The sequence below is a fragment of the Delphinus delphis genome, chromosome 7, assembly GCF_949987515.2.
Source record: "Delphinus delphis chromosome 7, mDelDel1.2, whole genome shotgun sequence".
NCBI classification, from domain to species: Eukaryota; Metazoa; Chordata; class Mammalia; order Artiodactyla; family Delphinidae; genus Delphinus; species Delphinus delphis.
This window is the reverse complement of record NC_082689.1, coordinates 73604775-73618994: the sequence shown is the minus strand read 5'-3', so window position 1 is coordinate 73618994 and position 14220 is coordinate 73604775. Positions and strand designations below refer to the sequence as shown.

At 40.6% G+C, this 14220-nt stretch overlaps 1 protein-coding gene across 2 annotated transcripts in view; it reads right to left on the bottom strand.

Moving 5' to 3' along the window:
- Positions 1-11339, bottom strand: part of ACVR1C (activin A receptor type 1C) — an 88818-nt gene extending 77479 nt beyond the window's left edge. For both annotated transcript variants that reach the window (XM_060016768.1, XM_060016769.1), the window contains exon 1: positions 11144-11339. In XM_060016768.1, the coding sequence (XP_059872751.1) occupies positions 11144-11216 (73 nt within the window). In that variant the 5' untranslated portion in view covers positions 11217-11339. The remainder of the gene's footprint in view (positions 1-11143) is intronic.
- Between the last annotated feature and the right edge of the window lie 2881 nt (positions 11340-14220).

Sequence of the window (14220 nt, the reverse complement as noted above, 5' to 3'; positions counted from 1 at the left end):
CAAAAACAGATTAGAAATGGATAAAGAAGATGTGGTATACATATACAATGGAATATTACTCAGCCATAAAAAGGAACAAAATAATTTTGCAGCAACATGCATGGATCTAGAGATTGCCATACGAAGTGAAGTAAGTCAGACAGAGAAAGACAAATATCACATGATATCACTTATATGTGTAATCTAAAAAAAAATGGTACAAATGAACTTATTTACAAAACAGAAGTTGAGTCAAAGATGTAGAAAACTAACATATAGTTACCAGAGGGGAAAGGGGAGGGAGGGACAAACTGAGAGATTGGGATTGCCATATACACACTACTATATATAAAATAGATAACTAATAAGGACCTACTGTATAGCACAGGGAACTCTACTCAATACTCTGCCATGACCTATATGGGAAAAGAATCTAAAAAGGGTGAATATATACACATGTATAACTGATTCAATTTGCTGTAGAGCAGAAACTAACACATTATTATCTACTCCAATAAAATAAAATAAAATAAATGTATTGTCATCAGAACTGAGCTACAAGCAATGTTAAAAGAAGTTCTTCAGGCTGAAAGAAAGTGACACCAGTTGTAAATTCAGATCCACACAAAATAATGAAGAGCAATAAATGGAAATGATAAATAGGTGGGTAAACGCAAAATACCACATTCATTTTTTTCTTCTTTTTTTTTGGGCTGCGTTGGGTCTTTGTTGCTGCGTGTGGGCTTTCTCTAGTTGTGGCAAGCAGGGGCTACTCTTCATTGTGGTGTGCAGGCTTCTCATTGCTTCTCTTGTTGCGGAGCACAGGCTCTAGGTGCACGGGCTTCAGTAGTTGTAGCACGTGGGCTCAGTAGTTGCGGCCTGCGGGCTCTAAGGCACCCGAGCTATAGTAGTTGTGGCGTGAGGGCTCAGTAGTTATGGTTCACAGGCTCTAGAGCTCAGGCTCAGTAGTTTTGATGCACGGGCTTAGTTGCCCCGTGGCATGTGGGATCTTCCTGGACCAGGGATCGAACCTGTGTCCCCTGCATTGGCAGGCAGATTCTTAACCACTGCACCACGAGGGAAGCCCCCACATTCATTTTTTAATTCACTTAAAGGTAATTACATCAACTATACTTCAATGGAAAAGTTAATAAAACTAAAAACAAATAAAATAAATAAAATTAAATATTTAAAGCCAGAATAATAACTTGTCCCATGGTTTATAAAATATTTAGAAGTAAAATATATGAGATTAATAGCACAAAGGACAAGAAGACAGAAATGGAAGAATATGATAATAATGTTCTTAGATTAAACTCTGATAATTTAAAGATGGATGTTATAAATCTTGCAGTAATCACTAAAAACAAAGAGATGTAGCTTATAAACTAGTATTAGAAATAATATAAGGGCTTCCCTGGTGGTGCAGTGGTTGAGAGTCTGCCTGCTAATGCAGGGGACGCGGGTTTGAGCCCTGGTCTGGGAAGATCCCACATGCCGCAGAGCAACTGGGCCTGTGAGACACAATTACTGTGCCTGCGCGCCTGGAGCCTGTGCTCCGCAACAAGAGAGGCTGTGATAGTGAGAGGCCCACGCACCGCGATGAAGAGTGGCCCCCGCTTGCCACAACTAGAGAAAGCCCTCGCACAGAAACGAAGACCCAACACAGCCATTAATTAATTAATTAATTTTTAAAAAAGAAATAATATAGAATACTAACATTTAGTCAATTAAATGAAGGCAAAAAAAGGAAGAAAGAGAAGGAGAGATATAAACATAATAAGATGACAGATTTAAACATAACCACATTGATAAATGCATTAAATGTATATGGTCTAAACACTGCATTTAAAAGACAAGTATGGAAGACTGGATGAAAAACAATACCTAACCATTTGCTCTCTTCAAGTAACCATCTATACACATACATAAACACACACATACATATATACATATGTATATATTACGTATATGTACATGTATAAATGTATGTATGTACACATAAAGTTAAAAATATGAGGATGGGAAATCTATAACATGCAGACATTCAGCACAAGATAGCTGGAATAGCTATATTAATAGTAAAAAAAGGATAGATATACAAATATTAAGCATAGCTGGGATGTCTATATTAATTTTGACAGAGTAGACTTTAAAGCAAAGAATACTGCCAGTGATAAAGAAAGACATGTCATGATAATAAATATTATCAGGGATAAAGCAAGTGGTTTCCTAATGCTGAATATACATCAAGAGGACATAATAATCTTAATGTGTATGTACCCATTAACAAACTTTTCAAATACATAAAGCAAAAATTGGAAAAACTAAAAAGAAGAATAGCTGAATTCAAATGTAAGTTGAAGATGTCAACAATCCTCTCTCAGTGATTGATAAAATAAGAAGACAGAATATCAGTAAAGATATAGATGACTTGAATAACATGTGAAGCAACTTGACCTGAATAACATTTATAGAACACTCCACCCTACAACAACAGAATACATATTATTTTCAAGTGCATGTGGTACATTCACCAGGTCAGACACATGCTAGGTTCTGAAACAAATAAAAATGAAATTTAAAAAACTGAAATCATACAGCTGATGTATTTTCATCCCCAATGGATTTAAATTAGAAGTCAATAATAATATGATCTGGAAATTCCCAAAATATTTGGAAATTAACCAACAGATATCTAAATAACCCACAGGTCCCAGAAAAATCACAAAAACTAGAAAATATTTTGAACTCAATGGTAACAAAAACACAGTACAGCACAATTTATGGATGAGCTGAAGCAGCTGCTGAGAAGGAAATTTAGAGCTTTAAATGCTTATAGCAGAAAAGAAGGAAGGTCTTAAGTGAATGACTTAAGAAAGAGTCAGCAAACTATGGCCCACTGGCTGTCCCACTTGTAAATAAAATTTTATTGAAACACAGCAACACCTATTTATGTATTGTCTATGCCTGCTTTTATACTACAATGGTAGAATTAAGTAGCTGCAGCAGAGACTGTAGGGTCCATAAGAGTAAAATATGTACTATCTGCCCCTATAAGAAAAAGTTTGTCAACTCTTGATCTAAGGTACCAACTTAAGAAGATAGAATAAAAAAGAATAAATTCAAAGTAAGTAGAGAAAAGAAACAGTGCTGATAAGAGCAGAAAACAATTGAAGGAAAAAAACAACAAAGAAAATCAATAAAACCAAAAGTTTTTTATTTGAAAGAAATCAATAAAATCGATAAACCTCCAGCTAGACTGATCAAGGGAAAAAGAAAGAATATTCAAATTCTCAATGTCAAGAATATAAGAAGGGACAGCACTACAAATACTATAGGTATTAAAAAGGTAATAAGGAAATATTATGAAAAACTATGATAAAGACAATATCCAAAGGAGAGTTCAGGAAAACTATCTCTAAAGGAGCATCTCATCTTGATTTGTCACAGTAACTCTCAATCCTTTTAAAGAGGTCCAGCTGTTTTAACAAAGTCAACTTTCTTCTATGTGCAAAAAAGCAATGCCTTTTAATATAATATAGCTAATATATCTAGAGAACAGCTGTATCTAGAGAACAGCTATAAAAGGGAGAGAGGTTCATTCAACTATGCATTTATTATTCTGTAAGGAATCTTCTGCTAATCATATAATTATTCTTTTTTCAGTGTTTCAAATTTAGAGTGTATTGTCTATTTCCTGGAAATACACACTCTTGATTCCAAGTGGAATTTGAGTGAGAATGCAGTCTCACTATGATTTTAGAGAGGCAAAGGTTCACAGTGTAGATCTTCACTCTTGAAGAGAAATAATGGGAATGGAAAGAAGGAAAAAACACATTTCTAGGGGATCAGGCCAGGAAAATGTCATCAGATAAAGTTATGAGATGTGATGAGTTAATATTCTTTAATATATTTTGGCTCTGTTTGAAAACAATCTGGCTCCTGAAAGCTGTGTTAATCTGGATTACCACCCTCTGAGTTAACATCTCTAAGATAAGCATGCACTTATGAAACTAAACATTTTGCGTTAAAATGATAATTGTCCAGATCCTGATGGATTAGATTTTTTTCTAATCTGGTTTTTGACCAAAGTATTAATTCAATCATGGCACTGAATGAAAAATGTATAAGGAACTTAATCAGCATACAGAGATGTAGCATCTATCTCTGTCATTTTACTTTAGCATGAGACAAGAATGATAAAACAGATTAGAAGAAAATATATGTGTTTCACTTTCAAAATTAGAGAACCTAATCATTTTCTTGACGTGAAAAGTTTAATGAAAAAGTAGACTGATCTAATTTGGGATGCTTAAGTCACTGGCAAATTTAAATTGTTTTAAAAAAACTAATAAGCCAAGCTCTTGAGTCATACGGAATGATTCACCCATGAATTCTTGAGGGGATTAATTTAAAACAGTTCCGAAGAAACAGCATCTTCACATACCTACTCTAAAAAAACCAGAAGAGAACAACAGAAAAGGGAAATTATTCTAGAGGAGAAAAAGGGAAGCATCAGGACAGAATAGAACCTTGTTAGCCTGGTTGGCCAATCAGAGCAGATGAATTCAAGAGCCACATGATAAGGCAAAAGAGTGAAAAATAATGGAGTATTGGCTTCTATGAAAATAAAGTCTTCCTTGTCTCTTTCACACTCCTACTCACCTCCTCCCTCTCTTTTACTTTTTGCTGGATCCCTAAGTGAGAGGAGTAGTGATCTGTATTGTTCAGGTTCCAGGGAACCGAGAGACCCACGCGCTTCAGGGATCCAGCTTTCAAAGAACATGAAAGGCACAGGGCTCATGGTCATGTCCCTGTCTCCTACTTCTTTTCATAGCAAGCGTGGGAAGGGCAGGACCTGCTTCCTCATAGAAGAGAACCAGCCACCTAACTCCACAGACACTCCATCTTTCCCCACTTAGCAGTCACCCCTGAGATTATGGCCTAGAACTCCTGTCAGAGCTGCCATGAAGGTTGAACTACCATGAGCTACTGGAGATAGAGGTCCCCTGCTTTGTCACTCTGGCTTCATCCATGCATTGCAAGACCTTTTGTTGGTAGCGTAGTGTCAGGATCCAGGATTCTGACTTATCATAACCTCCCTTTCTTTATCCTAGGCTATTTAGTTGTTCAAAGTTTAGAAAAAGGGAGAATATTAGAGTTCTGCCATGGAATTTGCGGCCAAAGTACCAGGCAACAACAACAAAAAGTTACTTTGCCTTATTTTCCCTCCCTTTTCTAGATGCCCCCCTTAGTAAGCCATCTTAGACTGGAGGAGAGGCACAGCTGAACCAAGACAGTATTTAGGTATTCCTAGGTCCCTTAACAAAAGAGTAATTTCTTTTTTTTATTATTATTATATTTACTTTTTAACAGCTTTATTGAGATAAAATAATATACCATACAATTTGTCAAAGTATGTAATTTGATGGCTTTAGTACATTCATATAGTTGTGCATCTATCTTGAATTTCTATATCATTTATGAACATATCCCAATATTATCCCAATTTTTTAAAATAAATTTATTTATTTATTTTTGGCTGCGTTGGGTCTTTGTTGCTGCACGCGGGCTTTCTCTAGCTGCGGCGAGCAGGGGCTAATTTTCATTGTGGTGTGTGGGCTTCTCATTGCAGAGCACAGGCTCTAGGCGCACAGGCTTCAGTAGTTGTGGTACGTGGGCTCAGTAGCTGTGGCTCACGGGCTCTAGAGCACAGGCTCAGTAGTTATGGCGCCCGGGCTTAGTTGCTCCGTGGCATGTGGGATCTTCCCAGACCAGGGCTCGAATCCGTGATCCCTGCACTGGCAGGCGGATTCTTAACCACTGTGCCACCAGGGAAGTCCTATCCCAATTTCTTAAACAATGTAAAGATAAACCTTGAGATTTTTAGTATTTGCTGTGAAAATTTTTAAACATGAAATCCCAATCGATAAAAAATCCAGAAAAAGATATAAAAGATAAGGAATGATAAATACACACTCTGTGCTTAGAACTTTTCCTTTTTTTCCTGTTTAGTTCTGTTTTCCATTTATATTTGAAAATTAATCCTATTGTTTATTTATTAAAACAAACTCTTTCTATTCATGTGAACATATCTGTTTGAGTTTTTAATGATCCATGCCTACAGTTCACTTATAGGACACTTTTCCCGTGCAAACCTCAAAATGAAGCCAATGCTAATTATTTGGTAGCAGGTCGAGACTTAGCTAGAGCAGGAACTAAACATCCTCTGGCTGATATTTATGTATCCCTGTCCCTCTCCTGAAGGACTCAAGATCATTCTTTTAGGAAGATGCTCTGGAACCATAAACTGTCAGATTATCAGGTCCTGTGTGACCCTAGTTGTTCTCCTCTCTTGAACCTTTCCTTATTTACAATAAGAGATGCAAGTTCTGCCAAGAAAAATACAACAACCTGGATCTCAGCTGCTGCCTAGAAGTTTTTTAAAGAGAAACACATGAATGTTTATTCAAAAGGAAAACACAGTTGGCCCTCTGTAGCCACAGGTTCCGCATCTGCAGATATAACCAACCAACTCCAGAGAGTTCCAAAAAAGCAAAAGTTGAATTTGCCATGCACTGGTAACTCTTTACATAGGTTTTACATTATATTTACAACTATTTACATAGTGTTTACACGGTATTGAGTATTATAAGTAATCTAGATGATTTAAAGTACAATACATGGGAGGATGTACATAGATCATATGTAAATACTACACCGTTTTACATAAGGGACGTGAGCATCCTCAAGTTTCAAATTTCAGTATCCCGGGGGTCCTGGAACCAGTCCCCCTGTACTCTAAAAATGCATTTGAAAGCAACAATCACATTCAAAAGACCATAACTTTGGGCAAAACCAACTGCTTTCACGTAACAATAAATATTTGCAGAGAGTCTAGAGAGTATTGTTTCTCTTTCACACATCCTTTTATGTTAAGGTACTCATGTAAGATTAGGAAAGGCTGGGTATCCCCCTCTGTTGACTCAGAAGGACATTCAGTGCCAAGACTTGGAAGTGATCTATTCAGAGATACACATGGGGATGGCAGCAAAGCTAGAACAGAAGTTTTAAGAGATGAGAACTAGAAAATAAGTGTATTCTCTAATGCAAGAGCCGGGAATACATATATCTGAAGCAGTTCATCTCACCACAATATTTATTTAATGTTGGGCTGCCAGATAAAAGTACAGAATACCCAGTTAAACTAGAATTAAACAGCAATTAATTTTTAATATATATATGCCCCATGTCATATTTGTAACCTACTTATACTAAAAAATTATTTGTTCCCCAGTGGTGCAGTGGTTAAAAATCCACCTGCCAATGCAGGGGACATGGGTTTGATCCCTGGTCCAGGAAGATCCCACATGCCGCAGAGCAACTAAGCCTGTGCGCCACAACTACTGAGCCTGTGAGCTACAACCACTGAGCCCGTGAACCACAACTACTGAAGCCCACACGCCCAGAGCCCGTGTCTGCAACAAGAGAAGCCACCACAATGAGAAGCCCGTGCACCACAACGAAGAGTAGCCCCCGCTCGCCACAACTAGAGAAAGCCCACACCCAGCAATGAAGACCCAATGCAGTCAAATAAATAAATTATATTTAAAGATAAATAAATAAATAAAATTATCTGTAAATGCCATTGGCTTTAGATTTTTAATCTTCAGGTCAGACTGAACTCCAGACTCATAAAACCAATTGCTCACATGACATCTCCACCCCAGTACCTATGAGACATTTAACACTCAACATACCCAAAACTGAGCTCCAGCTCTCCTCCACCATGCCCCACCTCTCCCCAGGCCTGCTCCACCTGCAGTCAGCCTCACCTTACTTAATGGTCTATTCTTCTATTGCTTGGGTCAAAATTTTGTGTCATCCTTTGCTCCTCTCTTACTCCCACACCTCAAATCCTGTATTTTTGCGTCATTGTAGAAAATCGGAGGAACTCTCTATTTTATACTTCTGTAAGTTTGAGGCTAGAAAACAGGTTCAGGCAGTACAATCAATGAAGAAATACGCTCCCAAGGACTTCTGCACAGAGTTTCTCCTAGTCCAAAGAAGTCTCTTTTTTGGAACCAGGGAGCCTCTTGCTACACTTGTGTCAATCAACCAATAAATGACCATGCTTAAAGAAGGGCAAAGGTGCCATCTTTTGCATTATAAACTCAGTCCAAGGCTTTCACTTTTACTTCCAGCACAGTTTAAAATGTATAGTAGGAACTGCTAACTGCTGTTAAGTGGGGGAAAAAAAACCCTCACTACCTGAAACCCCTACCCCACTGTGGTTATTAAATGAAACAGTTATCTTTTCACCTTTAGAGTAACAGCATCTAGCTTTCTGGACTCTTAATAATCCTTTCTAGCCAGAAGACAAAGGAGTTTCATGAAATTAGTAGAAAATATACAATGTGTAAATCTGTATAATGCCCAAGTCCAGCTTCAAATTTGAGAACTCCAGGGCATTTTCTGGCAATTCTTTGTTTAATACACATGATAAATGTTGTGAGGTCATGTCAGGTCTTTCTTATCAACATCAAGGAACCCAGAAACTAGATAATTAGAGCAACACAGAGCAGCCTAATTTTTTTAGCCAGTCCAGACCAATAAATAGTTTCTCTAAGTTTCCACCAGACCAGCGGTTACCCTCTGAGATTTTCACCAAGGAGCAATGATTTCTACTCTGCTGTCAAGGCTTGACATACCTAAGGTGCTAGAGATGCTGGGGAAGAACAGCCAAAGCAAAAAGGGTTTATTCGTTCATCAATATCTTCAGATATTTAAGATCCTAGGCTTGGTGCTCAACAGAGCCAAGTTGGAAAGTAGTGTTTTCTGTCATGTGGTTTTGCTATGTCACTGTCAATAGCAACTTCTCATATAACATGTCAACAATGGCATGTACATCTCCAAAACATGGTAAATATGATTAACAATGCAATTTGTAAAAGTGACCAGGTCAAGGGCTTCCCTGGCGGCGCAGTGGTTGAGAGTCCGCCTGCCGATGCAGGGGACACGGGTTCGTGCCCCAGTCCAGGAAGGTCCCACATGCCACGGAGTGGCTGGGCCCGTGAGCCATGGCCGCTGAGCCTGTGCTCCGCAATGGGAGAGGCCACAACAGTGAGAGGCCCACGTAACGCAAAAAAAAAAAAAAAAAAAAGTGACCAGGTCAAAGATAATGAAGGTAGCCACATGAGAAAACAATTTAAAAGATTAAATAAATAAATAACCTTGACTCCCTCTATCAAATAATCAAAGATTTGTATAAAAAAATAAGAATCAAAAATGTAGATTGCAATATACTTTTTTTTTCCTGTGGGACACAAAGAGGAGTAAAATTTCTTAAACAGGTTTCAGAATGATTGCATTCTACATAGAAAAGTTCATCGTTAAAGTTCAATTTTGATAAGTCCTTCTCTACTGTATTGCCACATTATTTCCATATCAGGCATTTTTCTTAGCCTTCAAATTTTAAGGAAACAATCAAATTTTTTTTTTGCACATTTCAATGTCAAAAGTTTCCATGCCTTTTTAAGAACATAGCAGGCAGGGCATGTGTTTCCCATGTTGCTATGCCCAGAGTCTCTGAAATCTTCTAATGATTCTGTCATACAACAAAATATACCTTTCAAGCTAGATAAAAAATAATTGAGTCTATTTTTTTAAATGTCTGCAACAAAGCTATTAGCTCCCTGAAATAAAAAAGGGTTTGTACAGATAGCCTTCAGAGGCAACTTCACAGGTGTCCAGTTAAAACTGTGATCTCCAGAAGACTTTGTGTGTGTAAATTCTACTAAGTCATCAAGAGCACTTTGAGTATTCCAAGTTAGTGGAGTTTCTGCCCATTTCTCATAAAGACCTTCCCATAGTCATTTTTCTTCCCAGTGATGAATTTACTAACTCTGAATGCAAATACTTCCCTTTATCCCATCATCTTCCTGACAAGTCTCTGGGTAACTGCTTCCTAAAAGGCTGTGCCTTTTCAAAGATAACTGAAATGTTTTCATTCTAATATTGTATCAACTGATCACTTCCAACAATCAAATTTTCATTTGAATATTGTATTTGGTGAGTCTCTCAGACCATCTAAAACACTGAATCTGCACGTGACAGCAATCATACTATTCAAAACATTCTCGTGCACATGTCACTAAGAGGAAAACTACCTACCCTGGAGTATAGCTATTAATGTCAAACAGACTGTCATCGGAGAAAACAAAAATGCATCAAAATCAGCTTCAGACAAAGTACAGCCCTACGGAAAAACACCAGGTTTTTATGTGCAAATGTCTTAAATGTCTGATTGACATGTTTAAAGAATGAGTTAGCAAGGAATCTGCTCCTGGTCTCTCTCCATAACCCAGAATAATGTGATAATGAAAAGAATTTTAGAGTTAAAGGGCTCTTCATCATAGCACACTATATGCATTTGCCCCAGTTTCTAGTAAACATTATGAAGAAATGTTTAATTTCTAGCTTGGGCCGAGGGCTCTATTTAGCCTATCAAAGCACAGACCTGTCATAAACGCTGGGACTCTTGCCAGAAATTTTTTTCCCTGCAGCTCTTAGTAAAGATCATACCTCGAAAGCATTGTGCCTTGCAAACCACGCAGATTTAAGCTCCCACTCCCGCCTACAGAGCTTGGCACCAGCGGCTTTTGAGGTATCCCTCATCTCCTAAAACTCTGACTGAATCGCCACCACCACTCCCCACTCTCCCACCACCACCGTGTCGTCATCCTTGCTTAGCTCTCCGGAGCTCAGCACGGAGCGTCCCCCAAGCCCCTGCAGAGTGAACTCACGGTGCCACCCAACTCCCAGCCCTGCACACACCCACAAACACTCTCCTACTCCCTCCGCTACAATCTGCCCCCAAATGTGTCACCCACCTCACCCCTAATCCCATACCCCAACGTCCCTGGAGCTCTTCCCCCCTCCTGGTGGCTTCATCCCCAACACACCTGTCTACCCTGCTGGCCGACTTCAGGTGCCCACGCTGCGCCCTATCCCGCGCCCCTTCAATCTAACTGGCGCTTTGCACTCCGCCCCGAGGAAGGTCAGTTCGCTCGGAGCACTTTCTTTCCCCACCCCTTGCCCACCCGCAGACCGCCCCCGACGCCCACCCTCACGGGCGCGGAGAAAGGGTCGCTTGTAGTACCTGCCGAGAGCGCGGCGGCCGCGACGAGCAGCAGGAGAGCCTGGCGAAGCGCGGCGCGGAACGCTCGGGTCATGGCCACCAGGCGCCGCGCCCGGGCTGCGAGGCCCCGGAGCCGAGCGCGACGGCCGGGGCAGCGCGGGCCGCTTTGAAGTTCCCGGGGCGCAGGAGGGAAGCACTGCCCGACACCCTTTTGAAGTGTGCGGTTGGCTCTAATCAGCGCGGGCGCCCCCCTCCCCTGCCTCCCCCATCCCCCGCCCCCGCGGCTGGCGGTGCGCGGCGCTCCAGCCACTGGCCCCGGCAGCCCGGCTGGCGGGGGGCGGGGGGGCGACAGAGCCCGCCCCTGCCGCGCCTCCGCCCCCTGGGCTCTCCGGCAGCCGCACGGGGCCTGCCGCAGCCCGGCTGGCGGGCAAGGGCGGCCCGCAGGAGAAGCAGTGAGATCGCAGAAAGGTGGGGGCGGGGGGGGCGCAGGGGGAGGCAAAGAAAGCAGGTGGGGTGGCGCGGAGTCCCCAAGACTGGATACGCTGAGAAGGGCGTCGGGACAGGAGGGAAAGCCCTACTGCGACTTCAGGAAGACTTAAACCCTGCAGCAGTTGCTTCCTGTTGCTCCGCTCTATAGTCTCCTACAGAAGATCCACGCGTCCAGGTCTCGACACTCATTTGTTGTCCAGTGCCCTAAAGGTTTTCTAACTAGACTGAGCCCTGAAACATCCTGGGTGTTCCTCCTGGCTCCTCACTCCGCCACGTCCTGGCTGTGCGCGCGTCTGTGGAAGGGCGCCCTCTCTGTCCAGCCCTGGAAATAACCAGGTGCCTCACTTCCTAGGCTACCTATAGTTTTGGCTTAACAAACTTCATCTCTAATCTGATGCCTTCAAGTGACCCGCCCCCCCATGAATGGCGACCGAAGCTGGACTACCTGCACCAGGTGATGTGGTCGTCTGCAATGTGTAATCCAGGTTTAGAAGGAAGTAGAGGACCCGTCCTATGCAAAATACTTAGCAAGTACAATTTCAGCAGTTGAAAAACTGAGGGGCGGGTTGGAATCATACACAAGCTTTAAGGGGAGGTGAAGAATGATTGAAAGTACTGCACTAGACACTTTGAGTATTGTTTAAATCCCTGGGGCTTATCAAATGAGTGTGCTTCCCATGTGGATTGCGTTTGAAAATATAAGGGCAGCATTACCAATTAATAGAAAGTAGCCTAAATTTAATCCAGGTATGTAGCTTGTACATTAAAGTGAGTGGAATTATTTTTTAAAAGTTTTATTGGAGTATAGTTGATTTACAATGTTGTGTTAGTTTCAGGTGTACAGCAAAGTGAATCAGTTATACATATACATATATCCACTCTGTTTTAGATTCTTTTCCCATATAAGCCATTACAGAGTATTCAGTAGAGTTTCCTGTGCTATATAGTAGCTCCTTATTAGTTATCTATTTTATATATGGTAGTGTGTATATGTCAGTCTGAATGGGATTATTTTAAACTGAACAACACAAAAAGCCAAGAATCCAGTGCTGGTGTTATTGCTGCTGTTAGGGGCCTCTTTGAAAAGTGATTGTCATATAAATGAATTGCTTTCGAGTAAGAGATATTACTTGCTTCTTCACCTACTTTAGCTCTAAATAGCACATCTATGGAAGACCTATGGTGAAATGCTGTATGCAGTTGACTTAATCAAAGAGTCACAGTATTGGGGGTGGGATATTTGTCGGACTTTGATGCATGATAGTGACAGTCTTGAGGATCTCACCCCCACCACCACCACCTTGTATGAATCAAAACATTCCTAAGCATAAAAAGACTTTGTTCTCATTTCATTCTGGATCCAAGCAAACAAATAAATCAAAAAAAAAAAAAAATGGAGATCTGGGACAAGCCTGAGCCCTTCCAGACACCCACAAAACAGATGCTTTTTTTAAAAAAAGAAAAGAAAATGCTAGAACACATTATATTTTGGCTGACTTGGCTTGCTCATTATTTGGTAACTATACCCTAGATGGTGATCTACCATTCGATCATGAGACTTGGAGCCTAAAGATCAGGGCCTGCTTCCTCAAAAGTAAGTGGAACTTCGTTCCTCCCTATTTCTCAGAACCACGACAGGATTAAAAAGGGTAGTGAAAGTGAACATACTGTCAAACCAAGGCATTATGCTAATGTCAGGTATTTACCCTCCACATATTTATTTTGTCTCTTGAATACAGTAAGCAATTTCCCTGCAAGTTGGAAAGCTCTCATCTTCTAAGAAAGCAAGGTTATTATCCCAAGAAGTCTGATACTGAATAACTTCAATATTCTAAATAAATTCAACACTTTCCTCTTAGTCTAATGGTGCATTGTCTGCTATGTTATCCACCAGCCACATGTGAGTAGTGAGCACTTGAACTGTGTCTAGTCCAAATTGACATGTGCTGTAAGTATAAAATGCATGCTGGGGCTTCCCTGGTGGCGCAGTGGTTGAGAGTCCACCTGCTGATGCAGGGGACACGGGTTCGTACCCCGGTCTGGGAAGATCCCACATGCCGCGGAGCGGCTGGGCCCGTGAGCCATGGCCACTGAGCCTGCGCGTCCGGAGCCTGTGCTCCGCAACGGGAGAGGCCACAACAGTGAGAGGCCCGTGCAATGCAAAAAAAAAAAAAAAAAAAAATGCATGCTGGATTTCAAAGACTTATTACAAAATAAGAATGTAAAATATATCATTAATAATTTTATATTGCTTACATGTTGAAATGATAATATTTTGGATACATTGGGTCAAATAAAATGTTACTAAAATTAATTTCACCTCTTCCTTTTTACTTTTTAGTATAGCTATTAGAAAATTTTAAATTATATGTGTGGCTCGCATTCTATCTCTATTGGACAATGCTGGTCTAATGAATCCTCCTCAAATGGCAAAAGATCATTACCTTTGTCTTAAGCACAGTATAAAAAAGCCAAGTGTTGTTAAGTACCTTGCCAGACAACATGTGGCCAGCCAATGAAGGAAGCAGCAACTCTTGACATCTTGGTGCAAAGTTCTGTGATACAACAAAAAAAGGTTAATAAGTCAAAATCTAAATACTTAACTTGTA